Source organism: Dipodomys merriami, unplaced genomic scaffold (assembly GCF_024711535.1).
Source record: "Dipodomys merriami isolate MVZ:Mamm:240054 unplaced genomic scaffold, mDipMer1.0.p SCAF_10, whole genome shotgun sequence".
Taxonomy (NCBI): domain Eukaryota; kingdom Metazoa; phylum Chordata; class Mammalia; order Rodentia; family Heteromyidae; genus Dipodomys; species Dipodomys merriami.
In genome coordinates this window covers 1,141,795-1,155,674 of record NW_027202271.1, presented here as the reverse complement: position 1 = coordinate 1,155,674, position 13,880 = coordinate 1,141,795, and the positions used below count along the sequence as shown (strand labels likewise).

At 44.5% G+C, this 13,880-nt stretch overlaps 1 protein-coding gene across 1 annotated transcript; it reads left to right on the top strand.

The window, feature by feature from the left end:
* The first annotated feature begins 1,290 nt into the window (after positions 1 to 1,290).
* On the top strand, positions 1,291 to 9,514 carry Mansc4 (MANSC domain containing 4). Its single transcript, XM_070034542.1, has 3 exons — positions 1,291 to 1,522; positions 4,170 to 4,304; positions 8,841 to 9,514. The coding sequence occupies exons 1-3, from the start codon at positions 1,291 to 1,293 to the stop codon at positions 9,512 to 9,514; spliced, it is 1,041 nt and encodes a 346-aa protein (XP_069890643.1).
* The last annotated feature ends 4,366 nt before the right edge of the window (positions 9,515 to 13,880 follow it).

Here is a 13,880-nt window from a genome sequence, read left to right as displayed (position 1 = left end):
GCAATGCTGATACTGGGGCTTGAACTTGGAACCTGGACACTCTCGCTTAGCTTTTCCACTCAAGGCTGGAACTCTACCACTTGAGCCACAGCTCCACTTGAGCTTTTTGGTAGTTTATTGGAGATTAGAATGTCACAGAATTTTTCTGCCTACACTGTTTCACACTGTCATCCTCAGATCTCAAACTCTTGACAGCTATGATTTCAGGAATAGGCACCAGCACCCAGCTCTGTTTGGCACATTTGAAGGCAAGCTTTTACTTTACTTATGAAACAATGGCTTTCATTTAAGAATCATTTGGCCGCCAAAGGGTTAAACAATGATGGAGGGTTCCACTTTCCCTGCGTGGACTGTGAGAATTTCTAAGAATTACACATCACACAAAAGAAACATATTCCATGTGTCTAAAAGACTGGAAGGAAGCCAGGTGCTGGTGGCTCACATCTGTAATCCTAGCTACTCAGGAGGCTGAGATCTGAGGATCATATTTCAAAGCCAGCCTGGGCAGGAAAGTCCTTGAGACTCTTACCTCCATTAACCTACCAAAAAAAGCCTGAAGTAGAGCTGTGACTTAAGTGATAGAGAGCCTTGAGCAAAAGAAGCTCAGGGACAGTACCCAGGCCCTGAGTTCAAGCCCCAGGAACAGCACCGGAAAAGTGACCAGAATCTATGATCAATCAATGATTTAGCAATCTCTATAAAACTAAAACTTCAAACTTTCTCTCATCTTCACTTTCAAGTTGTTTTGAGGTAGAAATAACAAAAATATGAGAGTGCAAAGTGAACTTGAACACCAGAACTTAGAATCAAAGAAATAAAGAACTAAGTTATACTTAGATCCTTTAAAACAATGCAGAATACTCCACAAAACAACATCTTGTTTTTGGTGAACTAGATCCTTCCTTTATCAGATGCTTGGTGACGAACTTGTTTTCCTCAGCAAGACTCCTGGGTAGGGTTTCTTCTTGTTTTTCTATTTGCTTTACTAAGAGGTGTCTGTGACTCTATTTCAGAGAAAGAAGAAAAGCCAGGGGAGAGGATCGGCATCTTTAAAAGCTCGAGGGAAAGACACTGAAGCCGTCTGAAAAGTGTTCAGAAGAGAAAGCAACAGTTTGCTGCTTACCTTGGATGCCACTGTGAGGAAAGAAAAAATCAACATAGGTGACTCTGGAAACGTCCCAAAAGAGCCTCACCCTAGCAACAGCCTGAAGATCTGCAGATTCCTAAAACCTGCACTCCAATGGTGGGCTCCTGCACCCCTCTGGAGGTCGTGCTGTCTGCGCGTGGGCCATGCGGGCGGCCAAGGCACTGACGCTGGCTGCGCTGCTGCTCCTCAGCAGGGGCCCCGCCGCACACACCCTCTGCTCGCCCACCGTCTTCTTCAGAGACTGCTGGATCCGCCGATTCCCGGGGCTCCTCCTCGACCTGGAAGAGTCTCAGAAGCTGGGAGCCCAGTTCTTGAAGTATTACTCTGAGAGCACCGGTCAGAAGTGTGGCCGCAGCTGCTGTCTCAGGAAGGATGGTAAGTGGTGAAAAGTCAGGGCAGGGCCTCCCAAGACTCAAGGCCTAGGTAAGGAGCCCAGGCCCAAGACCTGGGCAGAGAGAGGACGAAAGGGGGAGAAGAGATGCGCTGTGATGGGACCTAGGGGAGGGAGGGAAGGAGAGTCAGAGAGACACAGGGAGAAGAGAGAGGGAGAGAGAGAGGTGAGGATGAAGGGGGAAAGGGAGGGGAGGAGAGGATACAAGAGAAGAGACTGAGGGACACTGAGAGGCAGATTGCCTTTGCAGGGTGGCCACAGCAAGCTCTGTTTCAGAATGCTACAAGATCTGGACTGCTGCAAACAGCCTTCCTGCCTGCCTGCCTGCTTGCTTCCTTCCTTTCCTTTTTACTCTTTGTGCCAGTACTAGGGCTTAAACTCAGGGCCTAGTACACTCACTTGGCTTTTTCTACCACTTGAACCACACCTCCACTTCTAGCTTTTTGCTGATTAATTGGAGAGAAGAGTCTTGCGCTTATCTGTCCTGACTGGCTTCAAACTGGGATTTTTTGTTTTGTTCTGTTTTTTTTTGTGCTCATCCTAGCGCTTGAACTCAGGGTCTAGGTGTTGTTCCTGGGCTTTTGTACTCAAGGCTTATCACTTGAACCAAGCCCCAGTCCAGTTTCTTGCTGGTTAATTGGAGTTTGGATTCTCATGGATTTCTCTGCCTGCGCTGGCTTCAAACCATGATCCTCCCATCTCTTGAGTAGCTAGGATTACAGCTGTGAGCTACTAATGCTTGGTTCCCAATCCTTTTTTCTTTCTGTGTGCGTGTGTTTTTGTTTGTTTTTTGGTCGGTCATGGGGACTGAACTCTGGGACTGAGCCCTGTCCCTCAGCTCTTCAGCTTAAGGCTAGCACTCTGTCACTTTAGCTACAGTGCCACTTTGGTTTTCTGGTGGTTTCTGGAGATGAGTTTCATGGCTTTTTCTGCCCAGCTGGCTTTGAACTGTGATCCACAGAGCTCAGCCTCTTGAGCAGCTAGGATAGGCGTGAGCCACTGGTGCTTGGCTGGCTCTGTGTGTGTGTGTGTGTGTGTGTGTGTTTGTCCATCATGGGGCCTGAACTCTGGGCCTGGGTGCTGTCCCTGAGCTCTTTAGCTTAAGGCACTCTACCACTTGAGCCACCTTCCCAGCCCCGGTGTGTGTTTTTAAGTGCTAAAAGAACATATTTCCTTCAGGGTTGAAAATATTTTTTATAACCAGATATGATTTCAAAAATGTTTATAATAATTAGCTTTTTAAAGTACCATTTAAAGGTTAGTAGTATCATTTTTTTTTTTTTTTTACTTTGTGCTAGTCCTAGGGCTTGAACTCAGGGCCTGGACACTGTCATTGAGTTTTTTATCTTAAGGCTGGTGCTATATCACTTGAGTCACAGCCCCACTTATGGATTTTTCCTGGTTAATTGGAAATAAGAAGCTCACAGACTTTCCTTCCTGGGCTGGCATTGAACCATAATCCTCAGATCTCCTGATAGCCAGGATTACAGTTGGGGCTCCAGTATGCAGCTAGATCAAACAATTTAAACATATCTGATACTAAAATGGGGTTGACTGAGAGCTTTTCCACACCAACAGAGGTATAGAATGTACATGGAGAACTTAAAATTATTATTATTATTTGGTCAGTCATGGGGCCTGAACTCTAGGCTTGTGTGCTCCCTCAGCTCTTCAGCTCAAGCCTAGTGCTCTACCATTTGAGCCACAGCACCACTTCCGGCTTTTTCTGCTTATGTGGTGCTGAGGAATTGAACCCAGTGCCTCATGCATGCAAGGCAAGCATTCTACCACTGAGCCACCTTCCTAGCCCCTTAAAATTATTTTTGAAATTTGCTTTCTAATTTATTATTTTTGGCCATGCTTGCTCAACACTACAAATAAATAAGGTATGCTTACTGTACAAAACCCAGAAATTTTCAGTCAGTTCAAGTTTTCATGAACATACACTACAAAATAATGACTTACAGTATCCTTTGTGGAAAGAGAAAGACAAGTGTTTTCTTTTAAAAAGAATTATCAAAACTAGGTACTGGTGACTCACACCTATAATCCTAGCTACTCAGGAGTCTAAGATCTGAAAATTGAGGTTCACAGCCAGTCCAGGTAGAAAAGTCTATTAGTCTCTTATCTCAAATTAACCAGCACAAAGCAGGAAGTGGAACTGTGGCTCAAGTGGTAGGTGAAATGCCAGCTTTGGACGGAAAAAGCCAAGCAAGAGCAAGAGGCCCCAAGTTCAAGCTCCTAACAGTCCTCATAAGTGCACACAAAAAAAGCAGTATGAGAACGAGGGACATGGCTTAAGTGACAGAGCACCTGCCTAGCAAACACAAGGCCCTGACTTCAAACCCCAGAACTGCCAAAGAAAAAGAAAAAAAAGGGTTCGGTCACAGGTCTAAATGGAGTTTTACAATGTAGTGTTAATCCAATGTTCCTGAAAGAGAAGTAATTACAGCTGTCATCACACTAATAGTGGGGCTGAGTGTGGTGGCATATGCCTATAATCCCAGTATTTGGGAGGCTAAGCAAAGAGGAGATTGACGCCAGCCTGTGTTAGATAGCCAGATCCTCAAACAAAAACTGGTGGAAATCAAGACCACCTGCAGATATACTTTGCCTATTCTTGTTTTACAGTGTCCTGTAATTTGGCAGTCTTCTTCTATGACCCAATTCATGACAACGTCAATTGTCTCCACATCCACTGCCCAACACTAGAGAGCTGCATATTAAAACCTGGAACCAGCGCTATCTTGTACAACATAACAGATGGTAATAGATCAGTATTTCAAGACTCTGTGTGTGTGTGTGTGTGTGTGTATCTGTGTGTCTGTGTGCTGGTTCTGAAGCTTGAACTCATGGCCTGGGTGATGTCCCTATTAGCTCTTTTTGCTCAAGGCTAGCATTTTATTTACCACTTTGAGCCAGTTTTCAGGTGGCTTTCTGGAGGTAAGAGTCTGATAGACTTTCCAGGCTGAGCTGGCTTTGAATTGTGATCCTCAGATCTCAGCCTCCTAAGTAGCTAGGATTACAGGTGTGAGCCACCAGTGCCTGGCTTATATTCAAGATGTTTGAAGGTGTTGATAATACTCTAGTAGAGGAGGATAGCCTGGAAAGTGGCTGGCAGCTGTCACGCAGCTATCAATCCCTAAGTCATTCAGTGCCCTCTGTGTGAAAAGGTGGCAAGGAAATTCCTTTTGGCTTGGCAAATTCAACTATGACAAGTTCACTCCAGATGATAAACCTTACATGAACTTAAGTGCTTTATTTCAGGAGCCCTCAACAAAACCTAAAGTAGGTACTTGAACTGAATGAATATATCACTAGAAAAATAAAAAGAATTATAAAGCCAGGTGCTGGTGGCTTACACCTGTAATCCTAGCTACTCGAGGCTGAGATCTAAGAACTGCCATTCAGAGCCAGCCTGGGCAAGAAAGCCTGTGAGATTCTTATCACCAGTTAACCACTAAAAAACTGGAATTGGAACTGTGGCTCAGGTGGCAGAGCACTAGCCTTGAGCAAAAAAGCTCAAGGACAATACCTAGGCCCTGAGTTCATGGCCCATAACCAACAGTAACAACAACAAAAAGAATTATAAAGCCAGGTGTAGTGGTGCATGCCTATAATTCCAGCAAGATTCACCAGGGTGTCTGTGGTTTGGAGGATTTTGAGTTGTAGCCAGTCTGAGGTACAGAGAAAGAACCTGCTCCCAAAAAGGGAAAGGGGCAAAGCCAAAAGTAAATGTTAACTGTCTATGGGCATTGCATATAAGTACAAAGATGGAAGGCAGGGACCACTGTGAACATGTATTAGCATCTCATTTCATTGGTCTCAAAGCAACAGGCCTTGGTCATTTTATATGATTCCACTGGTGATCTTAGCTACTCTAGAGGCTGAGATCTGAGGATCAAGGCAAAAAGCCAATTAGATATAGACCTATATAAGTATAGATTATCAATATAAATATAGATCATTATAGATCTCTCTATCTATACATATATATATATACATATATATATGTATATATATACCAAAGAGATAGAAGTGGAGATATGGCCCAAGTGGTAGAGCACCAACCTTTAGCACAAAAGCTAAAAAAGAACATGCACACACGTACGCACGCACGCATGTGCGCGCACGCACACACGCACACACGCACACACACACACACACACTGTAAGAAGGAGTACTGGTGGGAGCTAATTTCTTGGGGGGAGATGAAGAGGCCAGGAAATTGGCCATAGGTTTTCTGGAATTCCAGTGGCAAAAGACATTTTTGCCCACTGCATGCTATAACCATATGTTCAATGCTAAAAAAACAGGGAACATCAAACAAAATACAAGGCAAAACAAGACACAAAGCTTTTGCTAACAGACAGAATCTCTTACAGATAACCAAGACCTAAATAAGCAAGAACAGAATATGTTTAGGCATTTTTTCCAGCAATTAGACGGAGGAGCCCAGTTTCCAGTGCCTGTGAAGAGAGGTAGCAACTTTGTTAGTAAGGCACATTAGCATATGAATTAATCATAGAATACTTCCTGGATGGGTGGAAGAGTAAGTTTGGTGGAAGAGTAGGGGCTATGCAGGGTTAAACCCTTAACCACCATGTGGCCAAGATGGTGAATTTCTGGACAAGTCACGATGGTAAGAAAATTTGGCGGAGCTTTAGTAAGTAGGCAAGCAAACAAACACAAAGCAGACAGACAAGCAAAAAGAAAGGGAAAGGCAGGGGCACCTCTTTTTTAACAGTGTGGGTGCTCTTGAGGAGAGACAGACAGCTTTAGCTAGGAGAATTCAAGCCCAGGACAGCTAGCCTTCAGGGGGGAACTAGAGGGAGGAGAGGGGGTCCCCAGGACTCAGCCTGCATCTTACTTCTAAAGGGCACAAACCAAAGGGCTGTTGGCTGGTATGGATGTGATCCAATGGCAAATGATCTCCAGTTTGGAGGAAGGGAGGGAGGGGGGGAGGAAGAGACAGAGAGATAGGGGAGAGGGAGGGAGGGAGGGGGAGAAACTACTACAAGCCAGATTTCTAAGTGGATGTTTCTTTTGATTTTAAAGTGGTTTCAAGTCCAGAATGGCTAGCCTTCGAGAGGAAACCTAGAGGGTTTCCCCGGGATGTAGAGGGGTTGCCTGGGACTTAGAGGGGGTCTGTGAGAACAGAGGGGTCCACAAAGATGTAGAGGGGTTAGGCCTGCCCAGGAGAACAGCCCCCACTTCCTCTTAGTGAAAGACAGCAGGTAGCCATACCAGAAATCACCTGCCTGAAACCAGTATTCACCTGACTGTCAATCACCTGACTGTGGGTGAGCAAAGGACCCTAGACTCTGAGGTCACTTCCTGAACCAGAGGTTCCCCAGGCTCTGTGATCACTTCCACATCCGCTGTGGTCACACCTCCCACCTTTCCCTACAGAATTCCACTCACCCACGTTTCCTCTTCTTCCCTTCTTCTTCCCTCTCTCCTCTTTGCATGCCGCCATCTTGTGTGGGATGGCAGTTTGCTCTCTCCCCAGTAAGCTCTTTTCTGCCTGAACCACGTGGTGTTATCCTTTCAGTCAACTTTACCCAGGGGAAGTTCTGTCTTCCTGCAGGAACATGAGAAAATCTGCCTGCTACCTTAAGAAGACATGAGGAATTGGACTGGAAAATAAAGCTGACCTAGAAAAGAACAGGGCTGGGCATGCATGTGAAAGGTGTGGATTCTTTTGGGATGACTTTGTCAGCATTTAGGGAATCAAGCCAAGTGTGATGGCTCCTGCCTTTAATCCCCGCACAGGAGGCCAAGGGAAGAGGATTGTGAGTTTAAGGCCAACCTGGACTACACAGAGAGACTTATCTCAACAAATGTGGAAACAAGACAGTTAAAGTGATAAACTGGATTGCCTTAATCTAGGAAAATGCTCAGGGCTACAGGGTAGAAAACTGCTCAAGGAACTATCAAATAGATAAGTAGATCTTTTATATATAAATTTATATATACCCTTACATATAATTGAAAGATACATAAATAGGTATATTTGTATATAAATATATCCATAGATATGTATACACATCTGACACTTTATGCTCACTGGCAGGCACCTTACCACCTCAGCCATAACTCTAACCCCTTTTTTGGCTTTTTTGCTCAAGGCTGGCACTCTACTACTTGAACTACACTTCTACTTCTAGCATTTTGGTGGTTCATTGGAAGTAAGAGTCTCAAAGACTTTTTTGCCTGGGCTGGCTTTGAACCTAGATCCTCAGATCTCAAGGATTACAGATATGAGCCACTAGTGCCAGACAGAAGAACCAGATTTTAACAGAATGGTGAGTAGAATAAGATGACAGAGATAAAGTCAGAAAAGAAATGGAGAGAATGGGGTTGCTAGCAGGAACAATGGGAGAGCTCTTGTTTTAATCTTGCCATTGCTTAAAGATGTCTAAAGTCAGAGGAAAAGGAGTTAGTATACAAAGAGAAAAGAGTAAAGCAGAGCAGAGCACCTCAGGGATTGTTATTTTTGAATCACTCCCCTACTCAGGTCCTTATTTTATTTTGTTATATTTTTATTTTTGCCAGTCTTGGGCTTGAACTCAGGGCCTAGGCACTGTCCCTGAGCTCTTCTGCTCTACCACTTGAGCCACAGCTCCACTTTCATTTTAGTGGTTAACTGGAGGTAAGAGTCTCAGACTTTCCTGCCTGGGCTGGCTTTGAACCTCAACCCTCAGATCTCAGCCTCCTGAGTAGCTAAGATTCCAGGCACAAGCCACTAGCACCCCCGGCTTATTTTGTTCTATTTAAATATGTTCTAGAGCACCTCACTATGTTTCCATTTCTCACACCCACTGCTGTTCAGTAGCACTTGCACATGAAAGGCCTGCTTGTGGTGTAAACAAACATGCTCCCAGCAGAGAGTCTTCCAGCGTTTTGATACATGCAATACACCCAGTGCTCTGTGTATGCCCTTCAGAAGTTCACAGTGGCACATTTTCAACTTTGTTCAAATGTCGAAAACTCAACATTTCTCCAAACTATGCCTTAAAGCTTTCTGGTATTTATCTGGCATTAAAAATTGAAATGAGCCAAGCACTGGTTGACTCACACTTGTAATCCTAGCTATTCAGGAGGCTGAGATATGAGGATCACAGTTCTACCAAGAAGCTGGAAGTGGAGCTGTGGCTCAAGTGGTAGAGCGCCAGCCTTGAGTCAAAGAAACTCAGGGGCAGTGCCCAGGCCCTGAGTTCAAGACCCATGACTGGCACCCAACACATGCACACAAAAACCTTCAAAAATCAAATCAGTGATATTTTATTTATCTTTCAGGTAAAGATCCAGACTTGATGGTTTTCGAGCAGTCACCTTCCACCTATCTAAACACTCGTTCTTCATCTGATGGAAGGGACAGATTAAGGTTCTTAAAAACTATGAATTTACATCACCAACCAACTACTAGGATGAGCTATTTTCTGCCATTAATAGAAAATCCATCAGCAACCACACAGGAAGGTTTGGTTGCAAACACAGAGGATACTGGTAGTCCCCAGGAACTCACCACAGATTCTGGGGCCAAATACAGTTCTCTGAAGGAGTTCATTACCCCCAAGGTAAATATGCTGTCACCACCAAGTTCTGACTCTGTCAGCAACCCAGATAACAAGACCATCTCGCCTTTCTTTGTGCCCAGAGACACAAGGCTTTCCCATATGCCGGTTCCTTCACCATCTAACATCAGCAAACAATCATTGAACAGAACAAAGGGATCTGATGGCAGGAACCACACATCTGAGAATGAGAACCAGACCTGGGGGGACCCACAGGTGACTCCGAAGCCGTGGCTGGCGCCCCTGGCCTGGTGTGCCTTGCTCTTCTTTCTTTGCTTCTGTGTAGTCACCCTGGTCTTGGGACGCTGCGGTAAGCAGCAGGGTCACTATCAACCAGGACAGAGGAAGTCAGGATTTGGGCCAAGGAAAAAGTACCATCCCTTGGAGAAATCTTAAAACATTGGAGCAAGGTTAAACAGATACCTTCAAAGGTATCATTTCTGCCTTATATCTAAGAAATGTGGAATTTGGAAGTAGAGGTGTGGTTCAAGTGGAAGAACATCAGCCTGGAGTAGAAAAAGCCAGTAAGAGACAAGGCCCTGGGTTCCAGGCCTAGTACTGGCACCAAATTAAAAAAAAAAATGAGGAATTTGGATTCAAAATCTGACCCAGAATGCCACCCTACCACTCTAAAAGGTCAATGGTTGGTAAACATAACCATCTTGTTGATATTCCTATTTCTCCCTTTGCCAACTTTCCAAAGTCTAGTAGTCCCAGAAGCTATTGACTACTGTTAAGGACAGTTCTTGCTGGACACTAGGACTCATGCCTGTGATCCTGGCTACTCACAAGGCTGAGATCTGAGGATCATGTTTTGAAGCCAGCCCAAACAGGAAAGCCCATGAGACTCATATCTCCAATTAATCACCTAAAACCCAGAGTGGAGGTATAGCTCAAGTGGTAGAGTGCCACCCCCAAGAGCCAAGCACAGCATGGGGTTACTAGTTCAAGCCCCAGTACCAGCATTTAAAAAAAGGTAGTTCTAAGTGCTTTTGGTACATTAGCCAATTAGATACTTACACTCTGCAAGTTAGGTATACTGTTATTAACTATTACTATGAATAAAATTATGATTATTAACAATTAGTACTGTGTTTGACAGATGGGGAAATTGAGGGAGACCTCAACTCAAGTCACACAGAAATAGCAAGGCCAAAATTAATTATATAAGCAATCCAGTTCAGAAGACTGTGTCAGAAAAAATGCTATAATGGCATCAGATTTATCTGAGTTCAATTCCAATTATTACCACATATGATAACATTGAGCAAAAGAGCGTTGTCACAGTTACTAATCCAGAAACAAATGCCTGCTGATTTTTGTGCTCAGTTGATTAAATCCTTCTCAAACCCAATCCATCTTGAGAAGTTTTTTTTTCTTTTTCTTTTGGTCAGGGGCCTGAACTCTGGGCCTGGGCATTGTTCCTCAGCTCTTCAGCTCAAGGTTATCGCTCCACAACTTGAGCCACCACACCACTTCCGGTTTTGAGTGGTTTATTGGAGATAAGAGTTTCATGGACTTTTCCTGCCCAGGCTGGCTTTGAACCGTGATCCTCAGCTCTCAGCCTCCTGAGTAGGTAGGATTACAGGCGTGAGCCACCAGCACCGGCTTTGAGAAATTTTCTAAGGCTGTGGTGCCTCTCTATGACTGGCACTGGGTTTTCAGTTGGCTTCTGTACAATCCCTGGATGTATCTTCAGCGACTGCAGTTCTGTGGAATGCCAGGGCTGGGGTTAATGCTAGAGATCAAGCAAGCCATGACCTCACGTGCAGGATGCAGTATTCAAATAATGAAGCTACATGAGCAGCCCTGCTCTGCCCAAATTGTGTTATGTGCATGTATGCACATGCATGTGTGTACGTGTTTGTGTTACAGGTCTGGGGCCTGCACTCAGTGCCTGGGCACTGTCCTTAAGCTTTTTTGCCTAAGGCTAGTGCTCTACTATGAGCCACACCTCCACTTCTGGTTTTTTGTTAATTGAAGCACCTTGGCCTTGCTGCTCGGGCTGGCTTCAAACTGCGATCCTCAGAACTCAGTCTCTTGAGTTAGGACTGTTCAAATCTTACAGCAGATTTATTCCCTTAATCTTACCTTCAGACTTTTTAAATGTAGAAAACTGTAATTCCACTCTAATGACCTTATGCGTTAGGCAGTTCCATGCCATCCCTAAGAGACAGCTAGTAAGCATAAAGAATAAATCATAAGATTAATAGCATGTTTCTTCAGATAAAAACAGTCCAGGGGCTTAAAAGACAACTCATTTTCTTTTTCTGTGTGGAAGTGGACCATCATTACTGGTGGAGTACCAACCACAAACAGAAGGCTGCTCACTCACCTTAATTGTGTCATGGTATTAAGAATCATAAATTTTTGCTGGGTGCCAGTGGCTCACACCTGTAATCCTAGCTACTCAGGAGGCTGAGATCTGAGGATTATGGTTCAAAGCCAGCCCAGGCAGAAAAGTCTGTGAGATTCTATTTTTTTTTTTTGTCGGTCATAGGGCTTGAACTCTGGGCTTGGGCGCTGTCCCTGAGCTCTTCAGCTCAAGGCAAGTGCTCTACCGCTTGAACCACAATGCCACTTCCAGTTTTCTAGTGGTTTATTGGAGGCAAGAGTCTCATGGACTTTCCTGCCCAGGCTGGCTTTGAACTTCAACCTTCAGATCTCAGCCTCCTGAGTAGCTAGGATTACAGGCATGAGTCACCTGTGTCCAGCCTGTGAGATTCTTATCTCCAATAAACCACTAGAAAACCAGAAGTGACACTGTGGCTCAAGTGGTAGAGCACTTGCCTTGAGCTGAAGAGAGCAGGAACAGCGCCCATGGCGAGTTCAAGCCCCATGACCAACAAAAACCCCCCAACAAAAAAGAATCAGATTTTTATCAGTCTATTTCTTAATACATCAGAGGACAAAAACATTAGTGGGAAGGGCATTAAGATTTAAATTAGCATAAAATTAGATTTGTGGCTTGTGTGTGTTTGTATGTGTGCCACTACTGAGGCTTGAACTAGAGGCCTAAGCACTGTCCTTAATCTTCTGTGCTCAAGGCTGGTGCTCCACTTCTAGCTTTTTGGTGATTAATTGGACATGGTCTCATGGACTTTCCTACCTGGGCTGTCTTCAAACTATGATCCTCAGATCTGTCTCTGCAGCTAGGATTACAGGTGTGAGCCACCAAGCTCCTTGCTAAAAATCTCACTTTTAAATATGTATGAATGGCTTAGATGTTTTCTAATAAGCTAGAGCTACTAGAGAGGAAACCTTCCACAAGGTTTAGAATTTTACTACTTCCTTGAAGATGGAGAAACACACTTACTGATGAAGACAACACATTTCATCTCTTCCTCAGCCTCTGCTTTTGCCCTTCTGATGACCTTGGCCTGGAGAGGCAACCCAAGTCAGTCAGGTGAAGAAGGAAAACTAAGTGGGCTAGAAACCATACCCTCACTGGATGATGGACCAAAAAGAATTGAATACAACTCAGCTGGCTCACACCCTTAATCCTAGCAACTCAGGCAGCTGAGAACTAAGGATCAGGGTTCAAAACCTGTCTGAGCAAGTCTATGAGACTCGTCTCCAATTAGCCACCAAAAAGCTGGAAGCAGAGCTGTGGCTCAAGCTGTAAAGCTCTAGATTTGAGCAAATAAACCCTGGGACAGTGTCCACGCTCTGAGTTCAAGTCCCTGGGCCAGCACAAACACACACACACAAACAAAAAGCAAAACAAAAAACAACTCAGGACCCAGTTAGGAACCATAAAATCCCTAACACTACAGGTCATACTTTTTAATAAAAAGACTCATCTCCAGTATTGTGTGTGACACGCAAAAACCAAAAGTGGTTGAGAACTGAAGCAACTTACAAACACAGGTTTGGGCAGTTTGTCACATGCTTAAACTTTAAACTTTTGAGCCTCACTACTCAGTTTGAGAAATGATTGCAATAAGCCAGGCACTAGTGGCTCATGCCTGTAATCCTAGTTCCTCAGGAGGCTGAGTTCTGAGGGTTGAGGTTCAATGCCAGCCTAAGCAGAAAAATCCATGAGACTCTTATCTCCAATTAACCAGCAAAAAGCCAGAAGTGGGGCTGTAGCTCAAGTGGTAAAGTGACAGCCCTGGGCAAAGAAACCCAGTGAGAGTGGGAGGCCCTGAGTTCAAGCCTGGGGAACAGCACACACACACTCACTAATACGGCTTGCACCTTTTAGAATTTTCATTTATCAGGACAAATATGGTAATACTCATTGTATATATTGTTATCAACTAACAAATTTTAAAAGGAAAGGATGTAATTAATGACTGCTGCTTAATTGTTGCTAAAATTACAGTTATCAATTATTTGTGTGTGTATGCCAGTACCAGGGCTTGAACTCAGGACCTCAGGTTACTTTTGCCCATATACCTCCCCCATGATCTGGAATTACTGAACTACCATGCCCGGGGTCCACACTCTACTATGTCACTGCTGCTTGCTCTCGTCTGTACTACTGTGATGGCATAGTCACTCCAACCTGCTCCTCAGGATCACCCCAGTGTCTGTGTCCCCAAATGTTCCTCCCACCACCTCTGTGGGTTTTCTTTAAATATGCGGACAGATCTTGTAAATAATCCAGGCTGGCCTCAAACCCCAGATCCTTCTGTCCTGGCCTCCTTAATGCTGGGTTACAAGTATCTATCATACCTGGCTGATGTGTGTATGTGTGTGCGCATGCTGGCAACAAGGCTTGAGCTCTGGGCCTTCTCTCATGTGGCATTTCTGCTCT